The following is a 21,321-nucleotide window of genomic DNA, read 5'->3' as shown; positions in this document are numbered from 1 at the left end:
GCAAAGAACCTTTTTGATTAAAATGGTTCTATAGTTTTTGATTCATGACATAATTATCTAGTAAAGATTATAAAACAATTATAAGCTATAACACAGATATACAAAGCTTTTTGAGTCAAAACCTTTATCAAAAACTTTATCAGCGTACAGTATGATGTGATTTTTTTCATTCAGGTTTGCACATTAGCATATAACTTATATTTTATATATACTTAATATTTAACATTTTTAACAATTTTTTTGTAAAATAAATAAAATAACCAGTTTATTTATTTAGACTGTGCAGTACCATGTTTTTATGATTTAATAATTTATTTAAAACTAGTAATCATCGTCGTGGACAGGTGGTGATATATATATATATATATATATATATATATATATATATATATATATATATATATATATATATATATATATATATATATATATATATATATATATACTTAAAGGTTTAATATTTCACAATACATTTAGCCTGCATTTTTGTGTCCTTTATAAATAACACCTGATCTTTCATCTATGGATTATTAAAATATGTTTGGCTTTAAAAGGTTTTAATAATATCCAGGGACGGACTGGCCATAGGGAGAACTGGGACCTTTCCCGGTGGCCTGATGGTCAATCTAGCCTGCCACCGTGACTCTGGCCTGCCGCGCATACACAGACTCGGTGCGGGCACGAGCGCTGCACTGCTACCTAAACAAAGAACCCTTAAATGGTTCTAAATAGAACCATCTAACTTGAATTCGAAGAACCATTTGGGGTTCTATTTAATGAACCCTTAAAATAGTTCTATTTAGAACCTTTTTGGGGTTCCATATATGAAGCGCTTGATAGAACCATTTTTGGTTCTATATAGAACCGTTTCTTTTAAGAGTGTACATCACGACATGCGAAAGTGTTTCTCTACATGTTTTCATCGAAGTTGTTCACAACACTGATCCATCCACAGAGTTTGTGATGTAGTCAAATGTGTACAAACACAAGCGCAGCCGTTTAGAGCTCATTTCTGGTTAATGATGTCAGAGTTTACCACTATTTTGGAATGGATGTGTGAATGGAGCTTTCCGGAAAAAAATCCATAACGTCCTCGCCTGTGTGAACAGTGCTTTTTTGAACTTACTGGTAAAGTTGTTTCAAGAAAATTTCCATATATTTACCGGTATCACTGTGTGAAAGGGGCTACTGTCACCTCACAACCAGAAGTTTACTGGTTCGAGCCCTGGCTGGGTCAGTTGGTGTTTCTGTGTGGAGTTTGCATGTTCTCCCTGTGTGCTGGTTTCCCCCACACATGCACTAGAGGAATTAACTAAATTGGCCATAGTGTATAAGTGTGTGGGTGTTTCCCAGTACTGGGTTGCATCTGGAAGGGCATCCGTTATGTAAAACATATGCTGGATACCCTGCTGAAAAATCTAGCTTAAACCAGCCTAGGCTGGTTGGCTGGTTTTAGCTGGTTGACCAGGCTGGTTTTAGAGGGGTTTTGGCCATTTCCAGGCTGGTTTCCAGCCATTTCCAGCCTGGTTCTAGCTGGTCAGGCTGGAAAATGACCAGCTAAAGCCAGCTTGACCAGCCTGGTTTAAGCTGGACATAGCTGGTTTTGGCTGGACTCCCAACCTGGCTAGGCTAGTCAAGCTGGTTTTAGCTGGTCATCTCCCAGCCTGACCAGCTAAGACCAGGCTGGAAATGGCTGGAAACCAGCCTGGAAGTGGCCAAAACTCCTCTAAAACCAGATTGGTCGACCAGCTAAAACCAGCCAACCAGCCTAGGCTGGTTTAAGCTGGTTTTTTTAAGTAGGGTAAGTTGTCGGTTCATTCCGCTGTGGTGATCCTAGATGAATAAAGGGACTAAGCCAAAGGAAAATGAATGAATGAATGAATGTAAAAACATTTGTTGTCATGACTTGTTTGTATCATAAAACTTCTACAGTGTACAAGCAGTAACAAGCACATCCAGTGCATTGTGTTTTTTCACATCTTGGTTTTATATTCTCTATATCAAAACATCATATTATTTGCATTCATATTACCATAAGTCTTTAAATAGAATAATGCACGTCACACACGACTCACAGACCTGCATGCTGCTTTATGTTCTCGCAGCCGGTCTAATAACAGAACGGCTCCAGCACCTTCTGAGTCTGCGTGTGTGTCGCTCATGCAGGATCTATTTTCCTTTCACTGGGGTTTTTATGTTTGAGCCGTTTGCTGACACCTGCTAATGGCTGTGTTTATGATGAACCGCAGGAAACTTTGCCTTATTTATATCTCCCCATGCCGTCTTCCTGTTCCTTTTAATAAAGCTTTAATGCGCTGGTCACGTGAGGACAGGCGTGATGCTGTGTGCTGAACTCTGCAGCGATCACAGGAGCTCACAGCCCACGCCTGCTGCTGCTGCTGCTGATGATGATGATGATGATGCGTTTAGAGATCCTCTATACACACACACACACACACACACACACACACACACACACACACACACACACACACACACAAACAATTAGCATTCTGTGTGTTTGGGTATTTTTAGCTCACTGTGCTATTTGTAACCTGTGCAGTCTTTCTCTGCGCCAGGAAAGGTTTGGTGGCCTTGTGTCACACTGAGCCTTCTCTTCCTATTTCTTCCCACCTTTCTTTTTTCCTTTACTTTTTCTTTTCTTCTCTTCTTGCCACTTTTCGCCTCTACACCTCTCTCTCTCTTCTCTTCTCTTCTCTTCTCTTCTCTTCTCTTCTCTTCTCTTCTCTTCTCTTCTCTTCTCTTCTCTTCTCTTCTCTTCTCTTCTTCTCTTCTCTTCTCTTCTCTTCTCTTTTCTTTTCTTCTCTTCTCTTCTCTTCTCTTCTTCTCTCTCTTCTCTCTCTTCTTCTTCTCTTCTCTTCTCTTCTCTTTCTTTTCTTCTCTTCTCTTCTCTTCTCTTCTTCTCTTCTCTTCTCTTCTCTTCTCTTCTCTTCTCTTCTCTTCTTCTTTCTCTTCTTCTCTTCTCTTCTCTTCTCTTCTCTTTTCTTCTCTTCTCTTCTCTTCTCTTCTCTTCTCTTCTCTCTCTTCTCTTCTCTTTCTTTTCTTCTTCTCTTCTCTTCTCTTCTCTTTTCTTCTCTTCTCTTCTCTTCTCTTCTCTTCTCTTCTCTTCTCCTCTCTTCTCTTCTCTTCTCTTCTCTTCTCTTCTCTTCTCTTTTCTTCTCTTCTCTTCTCTTCTCTTCTCTTCTCTTCTCTTCTCTTTTCTTCTTCTCTTCTCTTCTTCTCTTCTCTTCTCTTTTCTTCTCTTCTCTTCTCTTCTCTTCTCTTCTCTTCTCTTCTCTTCTCTTCTCTTCTCTTCTCTTCTCTTCTCTTCTCCTCTCTTCTCTTCTCTTCTCTTCTCTTTTCTTCTCTTCTCTTCTCTTCTCTTCTCTTCTCTTCTCTTCTCTTCTCTTCTCCTCTCCTCTCTTCTCTTCTCTTCTCTCTCTTCTCTTCTCTTCTCTTCTTCTCTTCTCTTCTCTTCTCTTCTCTTCTTTTTCTTCTCTTCTCTTCTCTTCTCTTCTCTTCTCTCTCTTCTCTTCTCTTTTCTTCTCTTCTCTTCTCTTCTTCTCTTCTCTTCTCTTCTTCTCTTCTCTTCTCTTCTCTTCTCTTCTTTTTCTTCTCTTCTCTTCTCTTCTCTTCTCTTCTCTTCTCTTCTCTTCTCTTCTCTTCTCTTCTCTTCTCTTCTCTTTTCTTCTCTTCTCTTCTCTTTTCTTCTTCTCTTCTCTTCTCTTCTTCTCTTCTCTTCTCTTTTCTTCTTCTCTTCTCTTCTCTTCTCTTCTCTTCTCTTCTCTTCTCTTCTCTTCTCTTCTCTTCTCTTCTCTTCTCTTCTCTTTTCTTCTCTTCTCTTCTCTTCTCTTCTCTTCTCTTCTCTTCTCTTCTCTTCTCTTTCTTCTTCTCTTCTCTTCTCTTCTTCTCTTCTCTTCTCTTTCTTCTCTCTTCTCTTCTCTTCTCTTCTCTTCTCTTCTCTTCTCTTCTCTTCTCTTCTCTTCTCTTCTCTTCTCTTCTTTTTCTTCTCTTCTCTTCTCTTCTCTTCTCTTCTCTTCTCTTCTCTTCTCTTCTCTTCTCTTTCTCTTCTCTTCTCTTCTCTCTCTTCTTCTCTCTCTTCTCTTTCTTCTTCTCTTCTCTTCTCTTCTCTCTCTTCTCTTCTCTTCTCTTCTCTTCTCTTCTCTTCATTTCTCTTCTCTTCTCATCTCTTCTCTTCTCTTCTCTTCTCTTTTCTTCTCTTCTCTTCTCTTTTCTTCTCTTCTCTTCTCTTTTCTTCTTCTCTTCTCTTCTCTTCTTTTCTTCTCTTCTCTTCTCTTCTCTTCTCATCTCTTTTGTCTTCTTGTCTTGTATCTTCTTGTCCCTTACCTTAAAACTCTGTGCATTATAAGAAAAAAGAACACACAATGTGCAGTCGGGAGTGTAGCATGCATATTCATAACGTTTTTTTGTATGCTGATGACAAAGCTGGTCATCTCCCAGCCTGACCAGCTAAAACCAGGCTGGAAATGGCCAAAACCCCTCTAAAACCAGCCTGGTCGACCAGCTAAAACCAGCCAACCATCCTAGGCTGGTTTAAGCTGGATTTTTCAGCAGGGAATGTCGGTGCCGTCACTTATTGATCTGCGATCAGTAAATGTAGCTTGTGTTGACGCTACTGCGCTTCTTCACTATTAAAATAGCTTCGCTACTGAAAAGCTTTGTGATTTTGAAAGTAGCTATTGACACGCATGTAGTTAAGCTAGCGGTGTCACCACTTGTAGCGAATCTACTGCCCAACACTAGTAATGTGACAAAACCGCTTTGGCCAGAGGAGTCTGTTGGTGTCCTGAATAGTCCCTTTATTAATCCAGGGTCACCACAGCAGAATGAACCGCCAACTTATCCAGACACACTCATACACTAAGGATAATTTAGCCTACCCAATTCACCTGTACCGCATGTCTTTGGACTGTGGGGGAAACGGAGCACCCGGAGGAAACCCACACGAACGCAGGGAGAACATGCAAACTCCACACAGAAACGCCACCTGAGCCGAGGTTCGAAACAGCGACCTTCTTGCTGTGAGGCAACAGCACTACCTACTGCGCCACTGCCTCACCCCATCAATAACTTTGTGAGTCATAAAAATATCACTGGAAATGAAAGGGTCTGTTTTTATTTCTGTACACTCACCATAACGACAACCGTTTGCTTTTATAAAATAAAGAAAGGCTAGGTTACCTGCAGATACTTTCACAGCATTGACATTGAAGCCTTTGGTGTTGAAAGTATTTTAACAGCCGGCAAACTGAACTGTTATATGTGTGCCCTTCTCTGATTTCAGGGTGAAATTATTTTACATCTCCAGCAATGCAGAGTTACTGACGTTTGTCCTGCGCGCTTGCGGTTCCTTTTTAGTTACTTCTTTGGTTTGGTGCGTTAATCTGATCGTTACTATTATTCAAAAGAAGGTAATGATTCGCACTCAGTTGCTTCATACTGTTTTTATTCGTACTTTTTCTTACATTTTACGGGTGATAACAGACAAACAGACGTTTCGGCACAAAGCCTTCCTCAGTGTGTGACACAATTCTCCAACTCCACCCTTTTATTCCATAGTCAATCACAATGTGCAATTAGTTAAACCGTCACTCTCATTTCATTATCCATTAATCACACAATAATCTTCCCAGCAATGACAATAAACATTCTTCCCATTTCCGACCTCACTCCACAGAGATAAAGTGCATCAACCACCATCACTAATCAGGTGTACATCAATACAAAAATTTTTAACAGTTGACATTAAAAGTTTTCTACATTTGACACTTACCCAAAAATTAAAAATAACAAATCTTACCTTTATCTCTACTCTCACAACCGATTATACAGGAGACATTTACCTGCATATTCAAAAACGATTTGCAAGACATACGAAAAAAACGTACATTCAAAAACTATTACTACATAGGAAAACATCATATCAATTATCATTATATTTTAACAATTTACACTACAATATATCATGATCAATTACTCGAAAATTACCTTTTCCTTCCAAAACATAATCTCGCAAGAAAACAGCACATCAAACATCAAGTTTTAAACCTCTCCTTTTCGTTACAATATCATGGTCAATTACTTGCAAAATACATTTACTTTCAGTAACATTACTTAACAAAACAGCACATCAGATATCATCAAGTTTATCGCCGGCAGCTCGCTCTCTGCAACTCTCACATGGTCGCCCACTGAAGCTAAGCAGGGCTGCGCCTGGTCAGTACCTGGATGGGAGACCACATGGGAAAGCTAGGTTGCTGCCGGAAGTGGTGTTAGTGAGGCCAGCAGGGGGCGCCCAACCTGCGGTCTGTGTGGGTCCTAACGCCCCAGTATAGTGACGGGGACGCTATACTGCTCAGTGAGCGCCGTCTTTCGGATGAGACGTTAAACCGAGGTCCCGACTCTCTGTGGTCGTTAAAAATCCCAGGATGTCCTTCGAAAAGAGTAGGGGGTTAACCCTACTTTCTTTTTCATTACAGTACATCAACCTCTCGAAAAAATACCTTTATCCAAAAAACATTTCACAAAAAAAAAAAAAAAAAGACAGCAAATCAATTATCACAGTGTTAACCAATAGTTTCGGTTAATGAGCAATGAAATAAATGAAATAAATATAATAAATGGCCTCAGCATAAAGCTTCCTGCATATCAAAAACAGGAAAAGCAACAGATGAATATTATTCAGCATATTCAGATGTAACCCCATTTGTAATCCTCAACGTTTTCATAAGTAACTAATTTAATTACTGTTACTTTTATTTTGTAATTAAATTACCTAACGCCGTTACATGTAACTAGCTACTCCCCAACACTGATCTCATACCAGTAAATGTTTAGCATTAGAGGCTGGATATATTCACACACTGCTGACACGCAACTGGGTGATTTTTGCATAACAGCTCTCCTTTAAGACTATCATTCCTGCCTGATCTCACGAGAAAACGTAAGTATTTTACGTTTTGGCAGTTTAGTGGCTAATTCGTACGAATTCGTACGAGTTCAGTCGTAAGAAATTGTACGATTTTAAAAAGGAGGCGTGGCACCTAACCCCACCCCTAAACCCAACCGTCATTGGGGGATATGCAAATCGCACTAAAATGTACGAATTAGATCGTACGAATTTGTACGAATTAGCCACTAAATGAAAAAGTTACGAATTGCCGTGAGATTGTGTTGATCTTTCTCATACTAACATGTAAAAGCTTAACTCTGATTTCGCAGGGACATTATTTTATTTTTCTTTATTGTCGGTGTAGTAGTGAGTTGAGCAGTACGTGCGTCTGTCTGTGCAGCTCCTCAGGCTGTACGTAAGTGTGCAGGAGTGAGTAACTGTGCTGTGAGTCAGCTGGTAATTGGAGACTGCGGTGACACCAGGCCCGATCTCACTCGCAGAGACCCGACTGCTCATTTTGCATTCGTGGGCAAGAGATGTAAAGCCTTTTTCTGCTGCAGTGAAGAGAAGTGAGATTGCAGAGACTGTAGAGAAGCAGTAGGAGAGAGGAGCTTTCAGCCATCACTCTTATAGAACTGCAGCTGATCTGTGGTCAGTTTAATGCTGAACCTGCTCTGCTGTGTCTGGAAGCCTCATACATCCCAAATCAAATCTCTTTTAATGTCAAAGCATAGAGAGTGCAGGCTCTAATAAAATATAATGTTTTTCAAGGGGATCTATTATGCAAAAATCACGTTTATAAGGGGTTTAAACCCAGGAGTGTGTGACTCTGATGGTTAAACATGAATTAAATTAATTAATCTGACTTGATAAAAACAGTAGGGGTGAGGCAGTGGCACAGTAGGTAGTGTTGTCGCCTCACAGCAAGAAGGTCGCTGGTTCGAACCTCAGCTCAGTTGGAGTTTCTGTGTGGAGTTTGCATGTTCTCCCTGCGTTCGCGTGGGTTTCCTCCGGGTGCTCCGGTTTCCCCCACAGTCCAAAGACATGCGGTACAGGTGAATTGGGTAGGCTAAATTGTCCGTAGTGTATGTGTGGATGTTTCCCAGAGATGGGTTGTGGCTGAAAGGGCATCTGCTGCGTAAAAATGTGCTGGATAAGTTGGCGGTTCATTCCGCTGTGGCGACCCCGGATTAATAAATGGACTAAACCGACAAGAAAACAGTCTGCAGACACACTTTGATTGACATTCTCCCTTTATACGTGTCATCAGAGGGGGAAAGCCCCGCCCACTAGCGCCCGTCTCTCCCTCATTAGCATAAACAGCAGCCCTTAGTGAGAAGCAGCCGTCTGTTCATCAGCCATTAGAGTGTTTGAGCTGCTTTAAGAGGATTATAGATGTGGAGATACACATTCTGACACTTCACACAGTACTGTTTATGAGTCTGCCACTATGCTGACACACAGGCATTTGTAGCTCCGCCCTCTCATTTGAATATCATTTGAATTTAAAGCGACATTCACCAAAACAACACAATCGGGATCAAAGCCTTAAAGGGTCTGTCTCAGAGAGCTACAAAGCATTATCTGTGTGCTATTCTGGGCTGTAACTTCACACACACACACGGTAGAGACATCAGAGACTTACCTTACATCTTGTAGAAAGGCACATAATTGGTCTTTAAGACAGTATGCAAAATACAGTGTGAAATTTTTACAATGACATGCTTCTAAAACTTTATACATTTAAATACAGTCAATTATTGTGTACATGTATGAGTATAGTGTATGAGTGTGTGTGAGATTAAATCCGTATGGGTGTTTACCAGTACTGGGTTGTACATATGCTGGAATAGTTGGCGGTTCATTCCGCTCTGGCGACACCTAATAAGTAAAGAACTAAGGCGAAGGAAAATTAATAAATGATTGATGTAGGTTGTGTTTTTAAGTCAAATTTGAGTTCAGTTAAGATCTTGTAATCTTTTTTTTTTGTATTTATTTTTTGCTTTTATTGTAGGACACTATGCTGACAGGTAATTCATTTATTCATTTTCTTGTCGGCTTAGTCCCTTTATTAATCTGTGCTGTAAAAAGAACCGTATAAAATTAAAAAAAGGTCACATTCCAGCACATAAATCACATTCCTCCATTTTTTACTGCAGGTTATGGAGTTAACTAGCCAATCCCGACTTAACACAGAGTCAGCGATTGCACCTGGTTGCCATGGTTACAGATGACCTTTTGAACTCCACATCCCCGAACCCCTGAACCTATTAAACTGAGCGTGTGTGAAGCTGTGTGTCTGAGCCAGTTGTAACATCAGTCATTGTGTTGTTTTTCCACAGGTTTGGCAGGGTTGGCCACAGATCTGGATAAAAGAAAAGAAGTCTTCGGGCGAAATCTTATACCTCCAAAGAAGCCAAAAACTTTTTTACAGTTAGTATGGGAAGCGTTACAAGACGTGACCCTCATCATCCTGGAAATCGCAGCCCTGATCTCTCTGGGTCTGTCCTTCTACCAGCCGCCTGGAGAGGGCAACACCGACGGTGAGTACCTTCATTCATTTATTCACTTGTTAAGTAATTGATTGATTGATTGATTGATTCATTGATTCATTCATTGATTGATTGATTGATTGATTCATTCATTCATTCATTCATTCATTTATTCATTTATTCATTCATTTATTCACTCGTTTTTTTGTTTTGTTTCACCTGTTTGTTCATTCATTCATCCACTTGTTTTTCATTCAATCATTTATTCATTCACTCACTCGTTTATTTGTTTTCATTCATTCATTCATTAACTTGTTTGTATCTAATTTGAATCATTCATTCATTTTTTTATTCATTCAATTGTTTTTCATTCATTCATTCATTCATTCATTAATTCATTCATTCACTTGTTTTTTATTTATTTATTCATTCACTGATTTGTTTTTGTTAAACGATTTGTTTTTGTATTTATTTGCTTGTTAGTTTTGTATCTAATTCATTCATTCATTCACTTGTTCATTCTTTCACTCCTTTTAATCATTTGCTATTCAGTTCATTCATTCATTCATTCTTTCATGCATTCTTTCACTCCTTATAATCATTTGCTATTTCATTCATTCATTCATTCATTAATTCATTCATTCATTCATTAATTCATTCATTCTTTCTTTCTTTCTTTCTTTCTTTCTTTCTTTCTTTCTTTCTTTCTTTCTTGCATTCGTTTACTCCTTTCAATAATTTGCTATTTCATTAATTAATTAATTAATTCATTCATTCATTCATTCATTCATTCATTCATTCATTCATTCATTCATTCACTCACTCGCAATAATCCAATCAGATTGATCCAAGCTTGCAATAAATGGACCAATTTTTCCCTACTGCTCTATCTTCATTCTAGAAGAATCCCCCCTTCCACCCCAGCTCCTCCTTTTCCTCCCTTTTCTAAGAGGAGCTCTCAAGAGCTGCCTGATCTCAAATCCTCTTATATGCTTATTGACCGGGCAGGAGCCTTGAGCTCAATTATATCTGAGCTCGTGGTTCTCTCCCGGCACAGCATGCCAAACCTACTATTAATGTCAAGCATTTCGAAGTGGGATACCTTAAAATATATAAAATATGTAAAACAGTAAAATCACACAAACCTAAAGTGCATTATTGTATTGATTTGTAATACATTTACATTTACATTTACATTTAGTCATTTAGCAGACGCTTTTATCCAAAGCGACTTACAAATGAGGACAAGGAAGCAATTTACACAACTAAGAGCAACAATGAATAAGTACTAAAGGCAAGTTTCAGGTCTGTAAAGTCTAAGAAGGGAAGTGTTAGTAATTTTTTTTTTTTTTTTTTTTTTACAGTTAGTGTGATATTCAAGTAGGCAATTGCAGATTAGGAAGTGAAGTGGAGACTAAATAGTTGAGTTTTTAGTCGTTTCTTGAAAATAGCGAGTGACTCTGCTGTTCTGATGCAGTTAGGGAGTTCATTCCACCAACTGGGCAGATTGAGCGTGAGCGTTCGCGAAAGTGATTTTTTTCCTCTTTGGGATGGAACCACGAGGCGACGTTCATTCACAGAACGCAAGTTTCTGGAGGGCACATAGATCTGCAGAAGTGAGTGCAGATAAGAAGGTGCTAGGCCAGAAGTCACTTTGTAGGCAAACATCAGAGTTTTGAATTTGATGCGAGCAGCAACTGGCAGCCAGTGCAAACGGACTAGCAGCGGAGTGACATGTGCACTGTGTAATAGTTGTAGTATGTGCATGTACTGTATGTAGTTGTATCAGAAAGAGAGAGTGTAGGTGTAAATGTGTGTGTGTGTGTGTGTGTGTGTGTGTGTGTGTGTGTGTGTGTGTGTGTGTGTGTGTGTGTATGTTTGTCTGTGCATGTATGTACACTATGTGACAAAAGTCTTGTTGTTGATCCCAGTTGTAAGAGCAACACATAATAACTTGACTTCTAGTTGAACATTTGGAAAAGTGTCAGAAGGTGGATTTTTCATCTGTTGATCTGCATCTCAATCATCACCAATACTGCAGAAGACCTTCTGGAAACAGCATGGAGCCAAGATTCACACAGAGATCAGTCAAGTTTGGTGAAGGAGAAGTCATGGTTTGGGGTTACATTCAGTATGGAGAGATCTGCAGAGTGGATGATCAACATCAACAGCCTGTATGAAAATACAATAAAAAGTATAAAGCAGCTGTTTTCTTTAAAAAGACTTGATAGTGTCATTAGAAACTGAATTGGAAATTCTCTTATTTTAATATAGTCAGTTGTGAACAGGTGGGCCGCTGAAGCGCACAGTTGGTGTCATTGACTACAGCTCTCATCTGATTGGCTGAAAGGTACGAGTTACTCTGCCTCTGGCAGGAAAGTCTCAAAAATACACACACACGTATCCAGGGGGAGTCGTACGTGAAAGAGGATTTGCACATTCTCATTCAGGATGAACTCGCAAGTTTAAAACATTCAAAATGTTTTGTACACTCTTATACATTTGCAAATGGTGTTTTGCATTTGTGAAACGTATTTTATGAAAATGTATTTTTATTTTGTGCACGTGAAAATTTTTTGTGAATATAAATAAATATGAATTTGATTTTATGCACGTGAATTTGGCTACGCATGTGTACATCGTGTCTTTTGCGTGAATTTCTTTTGAGACTAAACTGATTCCATAGCCTGAGGCATCAAGACATCTGTGCTGCCCATTACATTACAAACCACAGGAGAAGAACAATAAAAAAAAAAACAATGCAGACTGAAAATGTTGCCCTGATCAGTGCACTGACTAGTGAACAAGTGTGCAGATTGAGACACACCCTTGCCGTGATGTGATGCAGTGTCCCTGGTTTACCGTCTCCTAACACTGATCTCCTGCAGAAGTTCAGCAGCTCTTTTCTTCACATCCATACTGAACGCACCCCAATAAAAGAGCCGTCTCCAGCCCTGCAGTAATTGAATCCCTGAGCATTATAGTGATTGATAACACTTGCTCAGCATTCTCGCGGCTTCTTTATGCTGCTTTAATGCTTTTGTCTTCATTGCAGCTTTTATGGCCGGCTGCTTTGATGTATGGCCTTCACCTAAAGGTTATTCCTCCAGCGTTCACCTCATTAACTCCAGAGACCTGAGAGTGTCCTGCACCGGACACACACATACACGCATGCATGCCTGGACACACACACACACTAACACACACACACTACTTGACAAAAGTCTAATCGCCTATTCTTTTGGAACAGCAAATATTAACTTGACTTCTGGTTGATCATCTGCACTGACTCAAATCACTGATTAATGAAGTCATCTGGAATGACGAAGAAAGCCTTCAGCAGGACTCTCAGAGTTCATCAAGAGTCTTTGTGTTCATCTTCAACGCCTCCTCCTTCATCAGCTCAATAATGTTGATGTCTGGTGACTGGGCTGGCCAATCCTGGAGCAGCTTGACCTTCTTTGCTTTCAGGAGCTTTGATGTGGAGGCTGAAGTATGAGAAGGAGCGCTATCCTGCTGGAGAATTGTCCCTCTCCTGTGGTTTGTAATGTAATGGGCAGCACAGATGTCTTGATACCTCAGGCTGTTGATGTTGATCATCCACTCTGCAGATCTCTCCATACTGAATGTAACCCCAAACCATGATCTTTTCCTTCACCAAACTTGACTGAATCTTAGCTCCATGCTGGTTCCAGTAGGTCTTCTGCAGTATTGGTGATGCAGATCAACAGATGATCCAGCAGTAGGTTTGCAATTTGAGGGAGAGGTTTTCAGAAATTGTGTGACATGAAATGGTTTTGGGTGGAGTTTGCATGTTCTCCCCGTGTTGGCGTGGGCTTTCTCCGGGTGCTTCGGTTTCCCCCACAGTCCAAACACATGCGCTATAGGGGAATTGATGAACTAAACTGGCCATAGTGTATGAGTGTGTGTGTGAACGAGTGTGTATGATTGTTTCCCAGTTATGGGTTGCAGCTGGAATGGCATCCGCTGCATGAAATATATGCTGGAATAGTTGGCGGTTCATTCCGCTGTTGCGACCCCTGATGAATAAAGGGACTAAGGCCATGTCCACAGTAATATTTTTGTCTCCGTTTTTGCCCTTCCATCCACACTGAGACGCGTTTTTAGGAAACAAAAACGTATCTTTTTGAAAACGCTCTCCAAAGTGGATAAATTTGAAAACGCCTTTTTCGTGTCGTAGTGTAGACTGTGAAAACGGAGTCTTTCGAAAACGATGACGCGTTTTTTGTCATGTGACACTCATGTTACTAATTCGTTTACTTTATTTTCGTTGTGATTATGATTTTAGTGATGTCGTCCTTACTGTGAGGGTAAGCAGCGTCATCAGCAGGATACTGTTCTTTAAAGCGGTCCAGTATATCGGCGTATTTGTTTTGGCACGTCTCCCAGTCTACATTTTCACTCTCTTTTGCAACTTTGTATTCATGCAGTGGCGTAACGGATGGGCCCGCAGGGCACGCACCGCGGGGGGGCCCCGCGTGATTAGGGGGCCCCGCATCGTCACGATTTTCAATAGTTGAAAATCCAGCAACCGCAATAATCAAACTCTTGGGAACAACTGTGGTCGGAACCAAAGTTCACAGGTCTGTTTTCTCTGAACACCTCTCAAGCGGTGGACTGCTTTATTCTGATTGCTTGCCGCCGGACCGCGTCATATCGTAGCTCACAGTTGACTTGATTTGATCTCTCCTTGACGCTCACACACCGGAGAAGACGCGGTGCGCTGTTTCTCGCCGCCGGTTTTCATTGAAAATGAATGACTTCTGGCTACTTTGACGCTCTCGCCGCTTTCGGTTTGTGATCGCTCCTCAGTTTGTGAAGGCTTCCCCGCGTTGTCGCTTCACCCCGCCTGCCTTCCCCGCTCCTTAATTTGTGATCGCTCCTTAATTTGTGATCGCGTCACCAATACATCAGGGGGCCCCGTCAGTGATCTCTGCAGGGCGACCTCCGCATTTTGCGATACGCGACTGTATTCATGTGTTACTCGAAGCAGCAACTCTACTTCATTGTCAGTCCATTTAAAAAACTCTGTGATTTTCCGTGACATTTTGCCGCAACGTTTCAAAGAGCCGGAAAGAAAATAAACGTCAGGCGGAAATGACGCGTGACGAAGCGTCTTACATTTCACGCATGCGCAGTACAGGTTGAAAGCATTGGTAGTCGTTTCAGTGTGGATGACAAAGTTTTGGAAAACGAATAGAAACGACAGTGTGGACGTGAAGCGTTTTTAGAGAAAAACTCCGTTTTCAAATTCATCCGGATTAGTGTAGACATGGCCTAAGCCGAAGGAAAACGAATGAATGGATGAATGTAAATGTTTTGTGTTTAAGTAGTTAGAGACACTGTAAGCTAAAGCTGAGGCAAATATGTTTGACCAAATCCTGCTTCATCCGGCCCTGTGACTAATTAATTTCATGTACTCGCTTTGTTAATGCAGCAGAGCTCATAAAACACAATTAATTAATGAGAGTTATGAAATAATGATGTTTTAATTAATGCTTATTTAAACAGCAAAAGCCTTTTAGCACAGACTAGCAACATTCGAACAGTGCAAAATGTAATGTAATGTGGTGTGTAAGGATGTAACGATTCACCTCTCTCATGATTCAATACGATAAATACATTTATTGTGTATGGCCGTACACCCAAAGTGCTTCACAATAATGAGGGGGGTCTCCCCGCACCACCACCAGTGTGCAGCATCCACTTGGATGATGAGACGGCAACCACAGGATAACGGCGCCAGTGCGCTCACCACACACCAGCTATTGGTGAAGTGGAGAGAAGACGGCCCTCAGTGAGCAGATTAGAGTCCCCTTCACTATACTGGGGCATTAGGACTAGAGGTCTGCATTCCCGCGGCTGTCCCGCGGGCGCCGCGAGACCCGACCAGATTTCTACGGCGCGGGTATAAATTTCCGTATAAATCACGGGAGCGGTCGGTAACGGGTTTAATTTGGGACGGGAGCGGGCTGTCTAGCAATATCGCTCCCGACTTCCGAGTGAGCACGCGTATGTATGTGTGTAAATGAAATAGCGCGATGCTGTGTTTAGCTTGTTTGTTGCAGTGTGTGTGTGTGTATGTATATGTGTGCGCACGCGTGAATGAGAGATATATGTGTGTGTGTGTGCGCGCGAATGAGATATAGAGAGCTTTGCCTGTGTTTGTGCTTGGTGCTTATGAGTGTGTGTAAGAGGGCGCGTGCGCGCGAATGAGAGAAAGCTTTGTCTGTGTGTGTGTGCTTGGTGCTGTGCGTGTGTGTGTTTATACAGACAGCTTGTTATAGGCTGTCTGGACTGTATAACTGGGTGATTTTCGATTTTGTTCTCCCCCCGCTCTTTAGCGGGATCGGGGATAGAAAACGGGGCGGGTCGGGCAGCGGGACTTCAAGTGCTTAATATAAGCGGGAGCGGTCGGGTTCGGGCTAAAACCTGGCGGGTGCGGGCGGGAGCAGGATTCTAAATTTAGTCCCGCGCAGATCTTTAATTAGGACTCACACAGACTGCAGGTTGAGCGCCCCCTGCTGGCCCCACTGAGATCTAGTGACATATAGTACACTGTACATAGAATGCATAGTAAGAGAGTGTGTGCATGTATGTACGAGTGTGTGTGTATGTGAGTGAGTTAGTGAGAGATAGAGAGAGAGAGAGAGAGTATGTAGCAGAGTGTGTGAGCGGTGTTGCAGTACTGGTGTGTCTGATCTGTAGTCACGAGCTGTTATCTAACGCCTCTGTCTGTGCTTCAGCACCACGGACAGCTCTCACACTCTCTGTCTCACACAAACACACACACACACTCTCAGCACACAGAATGAAGCTCAATCAAATGAAGAGATCCACAGAGCCCCTGCACCGCTGCCATCCGTGCCTTTATACTGCAGACGCTAAAAATAGACATCTGAAACACTCTCACACACACACACACACACACTTGCATGGGTTATGGAGTATTCATGAGTGGGTGGAAGCATTTAAAGGAATAGTTCTTAAAATATATGGATTCTCTCCCCAGTGCACATTATAGATCACATCTGCATGAACTTACAGCCAAGTGTATTATTATTATTATTGTTATTATTATTATTATTATTGTTATTTTTATTGTTATTTTTATTACTATTAACTATATTATTGTTCATTCATTCATTTTCTTGTCGGCTTAGTCCCTTTGTTAATCTGGGGTCGCCACAGCGGAATGAACTGCCAACTTATCCAGCTCATGTTTTACTCAGTGGATGCCCTTTCATCACTGGCCCATTACTGGGACTTTATTATTAACTTTATTATTATTATTATTATTATTATTATTATTATTATTATTATTAATACTATAATAATAATAATAATAATCATAATAATAATTATTATTATTAACTATATTATTGTTATTATTATTATTATTATTTTAACTATATTATTGTTGTTATTATTATTATTAATAACTATATTATTATTAATATTATTGTTATTGTTAACTATGTTATTATTATTATTTTTATTATTATTAACCATATTATATTATTATTATAATTTATTATATTATTTTTATTTATTATTATATTATAATTTTTATTACTCTTATAATTATTATTATTAATAATAATAATAATATTATGAATTTTATTATTATTATAATTTTTATATTATTATTATTATTAATAACCATATTATTTTTATTATTATCATTATTTTCCCAGAGATAGGTTGCGTCTGGAAGGACATTATTATATTGACTCAGCGGAAAAGAAAATGAATGAATGAATGAATTATTATTATTATTATTATTATTATTATTATTATTACTTTTATTATTATTATTATTATTATTATTATTATTATTATTATTACTATTAATGCTCAAACAGATTGGTTCAAAGCTTACATTTATATTTTTTATTAAATACATATTTATTTACAAGAGTATGCAATAGTTTTTACTTTTGGGAAAATGTGTTGTTATTATGAAATATTATAAACAGTAACTGTAGGGCCAGGGGAAAACATCTGATTTAAGTTTACAGCGGCACTGCTCTTTGCTGAAGACTTACAGAGAGAGCAAGATGTTCCAGGAACAGTGTGTGTGTTTGTGTTCCTGAATAATGTTTTCAGCAGTGATAGTGTCATTCAGTGTGTCTGAAGTAATGCAGCAAACAAACTTCATTCAGAACGCCTCCGTTATTTAGTCCTGCACATCTGGAGCAGCAGCACTGGCCTCTGCTGCTGCCGCTTTACCCCCGAGGAAACCCTCCCAAATCACTGACACTCATCACAGCACCTACTTAGTGTGGAGAATGCACATCACACTATTATGAAGATATGAAATTTGTCATCGTTCTCCATCAATCTTTATCCAGCATCAGTGTGTAATGTGCATCAGTCAGAGTTATTATGAAGGATCGTGCAATATTCTGCATTTATGTTGTCATCAACTGCGTCCTCATAAATCAAACGTCTTTATTGTTGTATTGCGAAAATTAGCATGCCTTTATTTGTATGCATCTGTCTCAGTTTAAGATGTTGTATAGTAGAAATGACGTTGGTTTCCTCTGGTGATTTTTCTCACATTACAAACAAAGTTCTGTTGTTAATTGACACAAGAAATGATACGCAAATTCACACCTTCCCTTAGTAGGTTACAAAATACAGCCTCAAGCTCCACCTGCTGCGCCACTTTATCGCCTAAATTATTATTATTATTATTATTATTATTATTATTATTATTATTATTATTATTATTATTATTATTATTATTATTTATATTATAATAATTATTATTATTAACTATATTATTATTAGTATTATTTTTAAGCATATTATTTTATTACTATTAATATTATTAAAATTAATATTATTGTTATAAACTATATTATTATTATTATTCTTATTGTTGTTATTATGATTATTAATATTATTAACTATAATATTATTATTATTGTTATTATTAACTATATTATTATTATTATTATTATTAATATTTATATTAAAATTATTATTATTATTAACTATATTATTATTATTAATATTATTAACTATAATAATAATATTATTATTATTATTAACTATATTATTATTAGTATTAATATTATTAATATTATAATTATTATTTTTATTAACTATATTATTATTAGTATTATTTTTACGCATATAATTTTATTACTAATATTATAATTATTAAAATTAATATTATTATTATTAACTATATTATTATTATTATTATTAATTATACTTACCTGGATAAGTTGGCGGTTCATTCCGCTGTGGCGACCCTGGATTATTAACTGGACTAAGCCGAAAAGAAAATGAATGAAGGAATGAATGAATGCATCATTATTATTATTATTATTATTATTATTATTATTATTATTATTATTAATATTATTAATATTAATAATATTACAGGAAATTATAAACAAATTCACACCCCTTAGTAGGTTACAAAATACAACCTCAAACTCTGATAAATGATGGGTTTTTCCCTTCCTTTGTTAATAGCAGTGAAACTAAAATAATGTTAATATGGCTGACATATTTTTGTGATTTGTGAAAAATAAAACTGCAAAAAAAGTGTATCTCCTAGGACGTATTTCGTGCTCTCCAACAACGTATACAGGGGCACATGTCCATAATGAGCCTGGTTTGGGTATTACATGCTGCCATCATGACCAAGACAAAATAGATGAGTTATTATTAGACATTAGTTAAAGTTTTATGGTTAAAATGTGTTTATAAATCTGTGTTAAACAGCACTTGGGAAATATTTGCAAAATGAGTATTGAAAAGAATTGTCCAGTGTGTGTTATTGTGTGTTAATTCTGTGCTGGTCACTCTGCAGCCTGTGGAGATGCGAAGGCGGGTGCGGAGGACGAGGGCGAGTCGGAGGCCGGCTGGATCGAAGGAGCTGCGATCCTGCTGTCAGTGGTGTGTGTGGTTCTGGTCACGGCCTTCAACGACTGGAGCAAAGAGAAGCAGTTCAGGGGTTTACAGAGCCGCATCGAGCAGGAGCAGAAGTTCCAGGTGGTGCGAGGAGGCCAGGTCATCCAGCTGCCCGTGGCCGATATACTAGTCGGAGATATTGCACAAATCAAGTATGGTATGTGTCGTCATCAAAGCTTTTGACTTTTGATTTTTAGTTTGAAGGACATTTTTATATTGGAATAGCTCGAGCTGCTTGATCATTTGCATGCAGTCTGCTGTGAATAACCTTCTTCAACACACTGACCAACTCGCAGTACAAAAAACAAGCCACGCCCACTGTTTTCTCATTTCATACATAGATTTTAATGGATCTGCGTCACAATATGGGAAAAAAAGTTGCAGCTTCCTCTTAATGTGGACTTTAAAGTCATGTGAATGTTGCTTCAGACATTTATTTCAGTATTTCCATCTGAACCTGAACAGAGGCCATAGTTTATTTTATAAGCTCCGCCTCTCATCTTTCACTTATAGCAAATAACCAGTTGGAAGGGCGTGGCTAAGCATATTTCGACCAATCAGAGTCACCGGAGAAGAAAGATATAGATCAGTTAGGTTTTTATGAGAGATTAAACAAACTTCAGTGGATTAACTTCACTTTAGGATTAACAATGTATAGGATTAACAATGTACAATTAACAAAATAAACACTGCACATTTGGGTTTCATACTAGACCTCTTGGGGATTCTAGATTCTCAGGACTGAGTGCTACAGATTTGCATTGTGTGTCAATTATTGCAGTTATTCATTAATATGTTTGTCATGAAATCAATATCTTTTGCTGTCAGACTTGTAGAACTGCATCTAAATTTATTTGAAACACTACTGAGCTCATTCTTGGGATATTGCATGTAGCTTTATGAGCTTATATTAATTGAAAAACTACAATACATAAATATGTATTTATACTAAATAGTAATTGTCCTTCCAAATAAATAAATACAGACCAGTTATCACAATATACACTCAGCGGCCACTTTATTAGGTACAACTTACTAGTACCGGGTTGGATCCCCTTTTGCCTTCAGAACTGCCTTAATCCTTAGTGGTGTAGCCTCAACAAGGTACTGGAAAAATACCTTAGAGATAAATACTGTACCTAATAAAGTGGCCGGTGAGTGTAATTATCTACAATATACAGATTCATTTAATTTTGTCCTTTCAAATTAATTTATAGTCCATAATCATGCATATAAATGTTAAATATAGTAACTTTTATAGAGGAAGTTTTTAATTTTGTAATTGAAGAAGATTCACCCATAATAATCTGATCTGTTGATGTGTGATGAAGCAAGACCGATCGGTGTCGTTAGTTTTGATCATTAAAGGCTGGTCGAGCTGATCAACACTTTCTAAGCTGGAGATTTGCTCTGGCTCTGCAGTGCTGAGAGAGCTTCCGGTTGTTATTTCGGATCTCCTGAACAAGTGGGAGGCAGAAAATGTGTGTGCTGACAGTGACGGAGTGATCCTGTGGGTGAGAGCCCTTGGCAGGCTGCGAGAGGGGCTCCATCTTCTTCGCTAGTACACTGACGGTTAGCTTAGCGTTATTTCTGAACATGCGTGGGGGTTGAAATGATGCACTGGCAAAGTTAAATCTAAATTTTCTCCAATTAAATATATATTCTTTTGATATTTAAAACAACAGAGGGACCCAATACTGAACGCTGGGGAACACCCACAGTATAGTGTTGCTCTATTGGCATACAGCAGTCCTTTCATTCTGTGGATTTTCAGCGGGAAATATTTTGTTGTGAAATGCTTGATGAGTGCCATCTTAGAGGATTGGCGCTTGAAGTCTTTGGAGACGGTAATATTGATCCATTCTTGTTGTTGGGAGAAACTGGAGGGATTATTGGAAGCACCATCGAGTCTCTGTGAAAAGCTTTGCAGATTAGATTGTGAAATATGCTCCATCGCCGAGC

General features: G+C 38.9%; 1 protein-coding gene across 46 annotated transcripts in view; it reads left to right on the top strand.

The window, feature by feature from the left end:
• The window catches only part of atp2b2 (ATPase plasma membrane Ca2+ transporting 2), a 170,771-nt gene that overhangs the window by 84,090 nt on the left and 65,360 nt on the right, over window positions 1-21,321 (top strand). For all 46 annotated transcript variants that reach the window (XR_012386802.1, XR_012386801.1, XR_012386799.1 and 43 more), the window contains 2 exon segments: window positions 9,256-9,456; window positions 19,259-19,516. Coding sequence is in view for 37 of the 46 variants with exons in the window: in NM_001123238.1 (NP_001116710.1) it covers window positions 9,256-9,456; window positions 19,259-19,516 (459 nt within the window). In the remaining 9 variants the exon portion in view is untranslated.

The sequence above is a fragment of the Danio rerio genome, chromosome 11, assembly GCF_049306965.1.
Source record: "Danio rerio strain Tuebingen ecotype United States chromosome 11, GRCz12tu, whole genome shotgun sequence".
NCBI classification, from domain to species: Eukaryota; Metazoa; Chordata; class Actinopteri; order Cypriniformes; family Danionidae; genus Danio; species Danio rerio.
The sequence above is the reverse complement of the archived record's forward strand: the minus strand, read 5'-3'. Positions and strand labels throughout refer to the sequence as shown.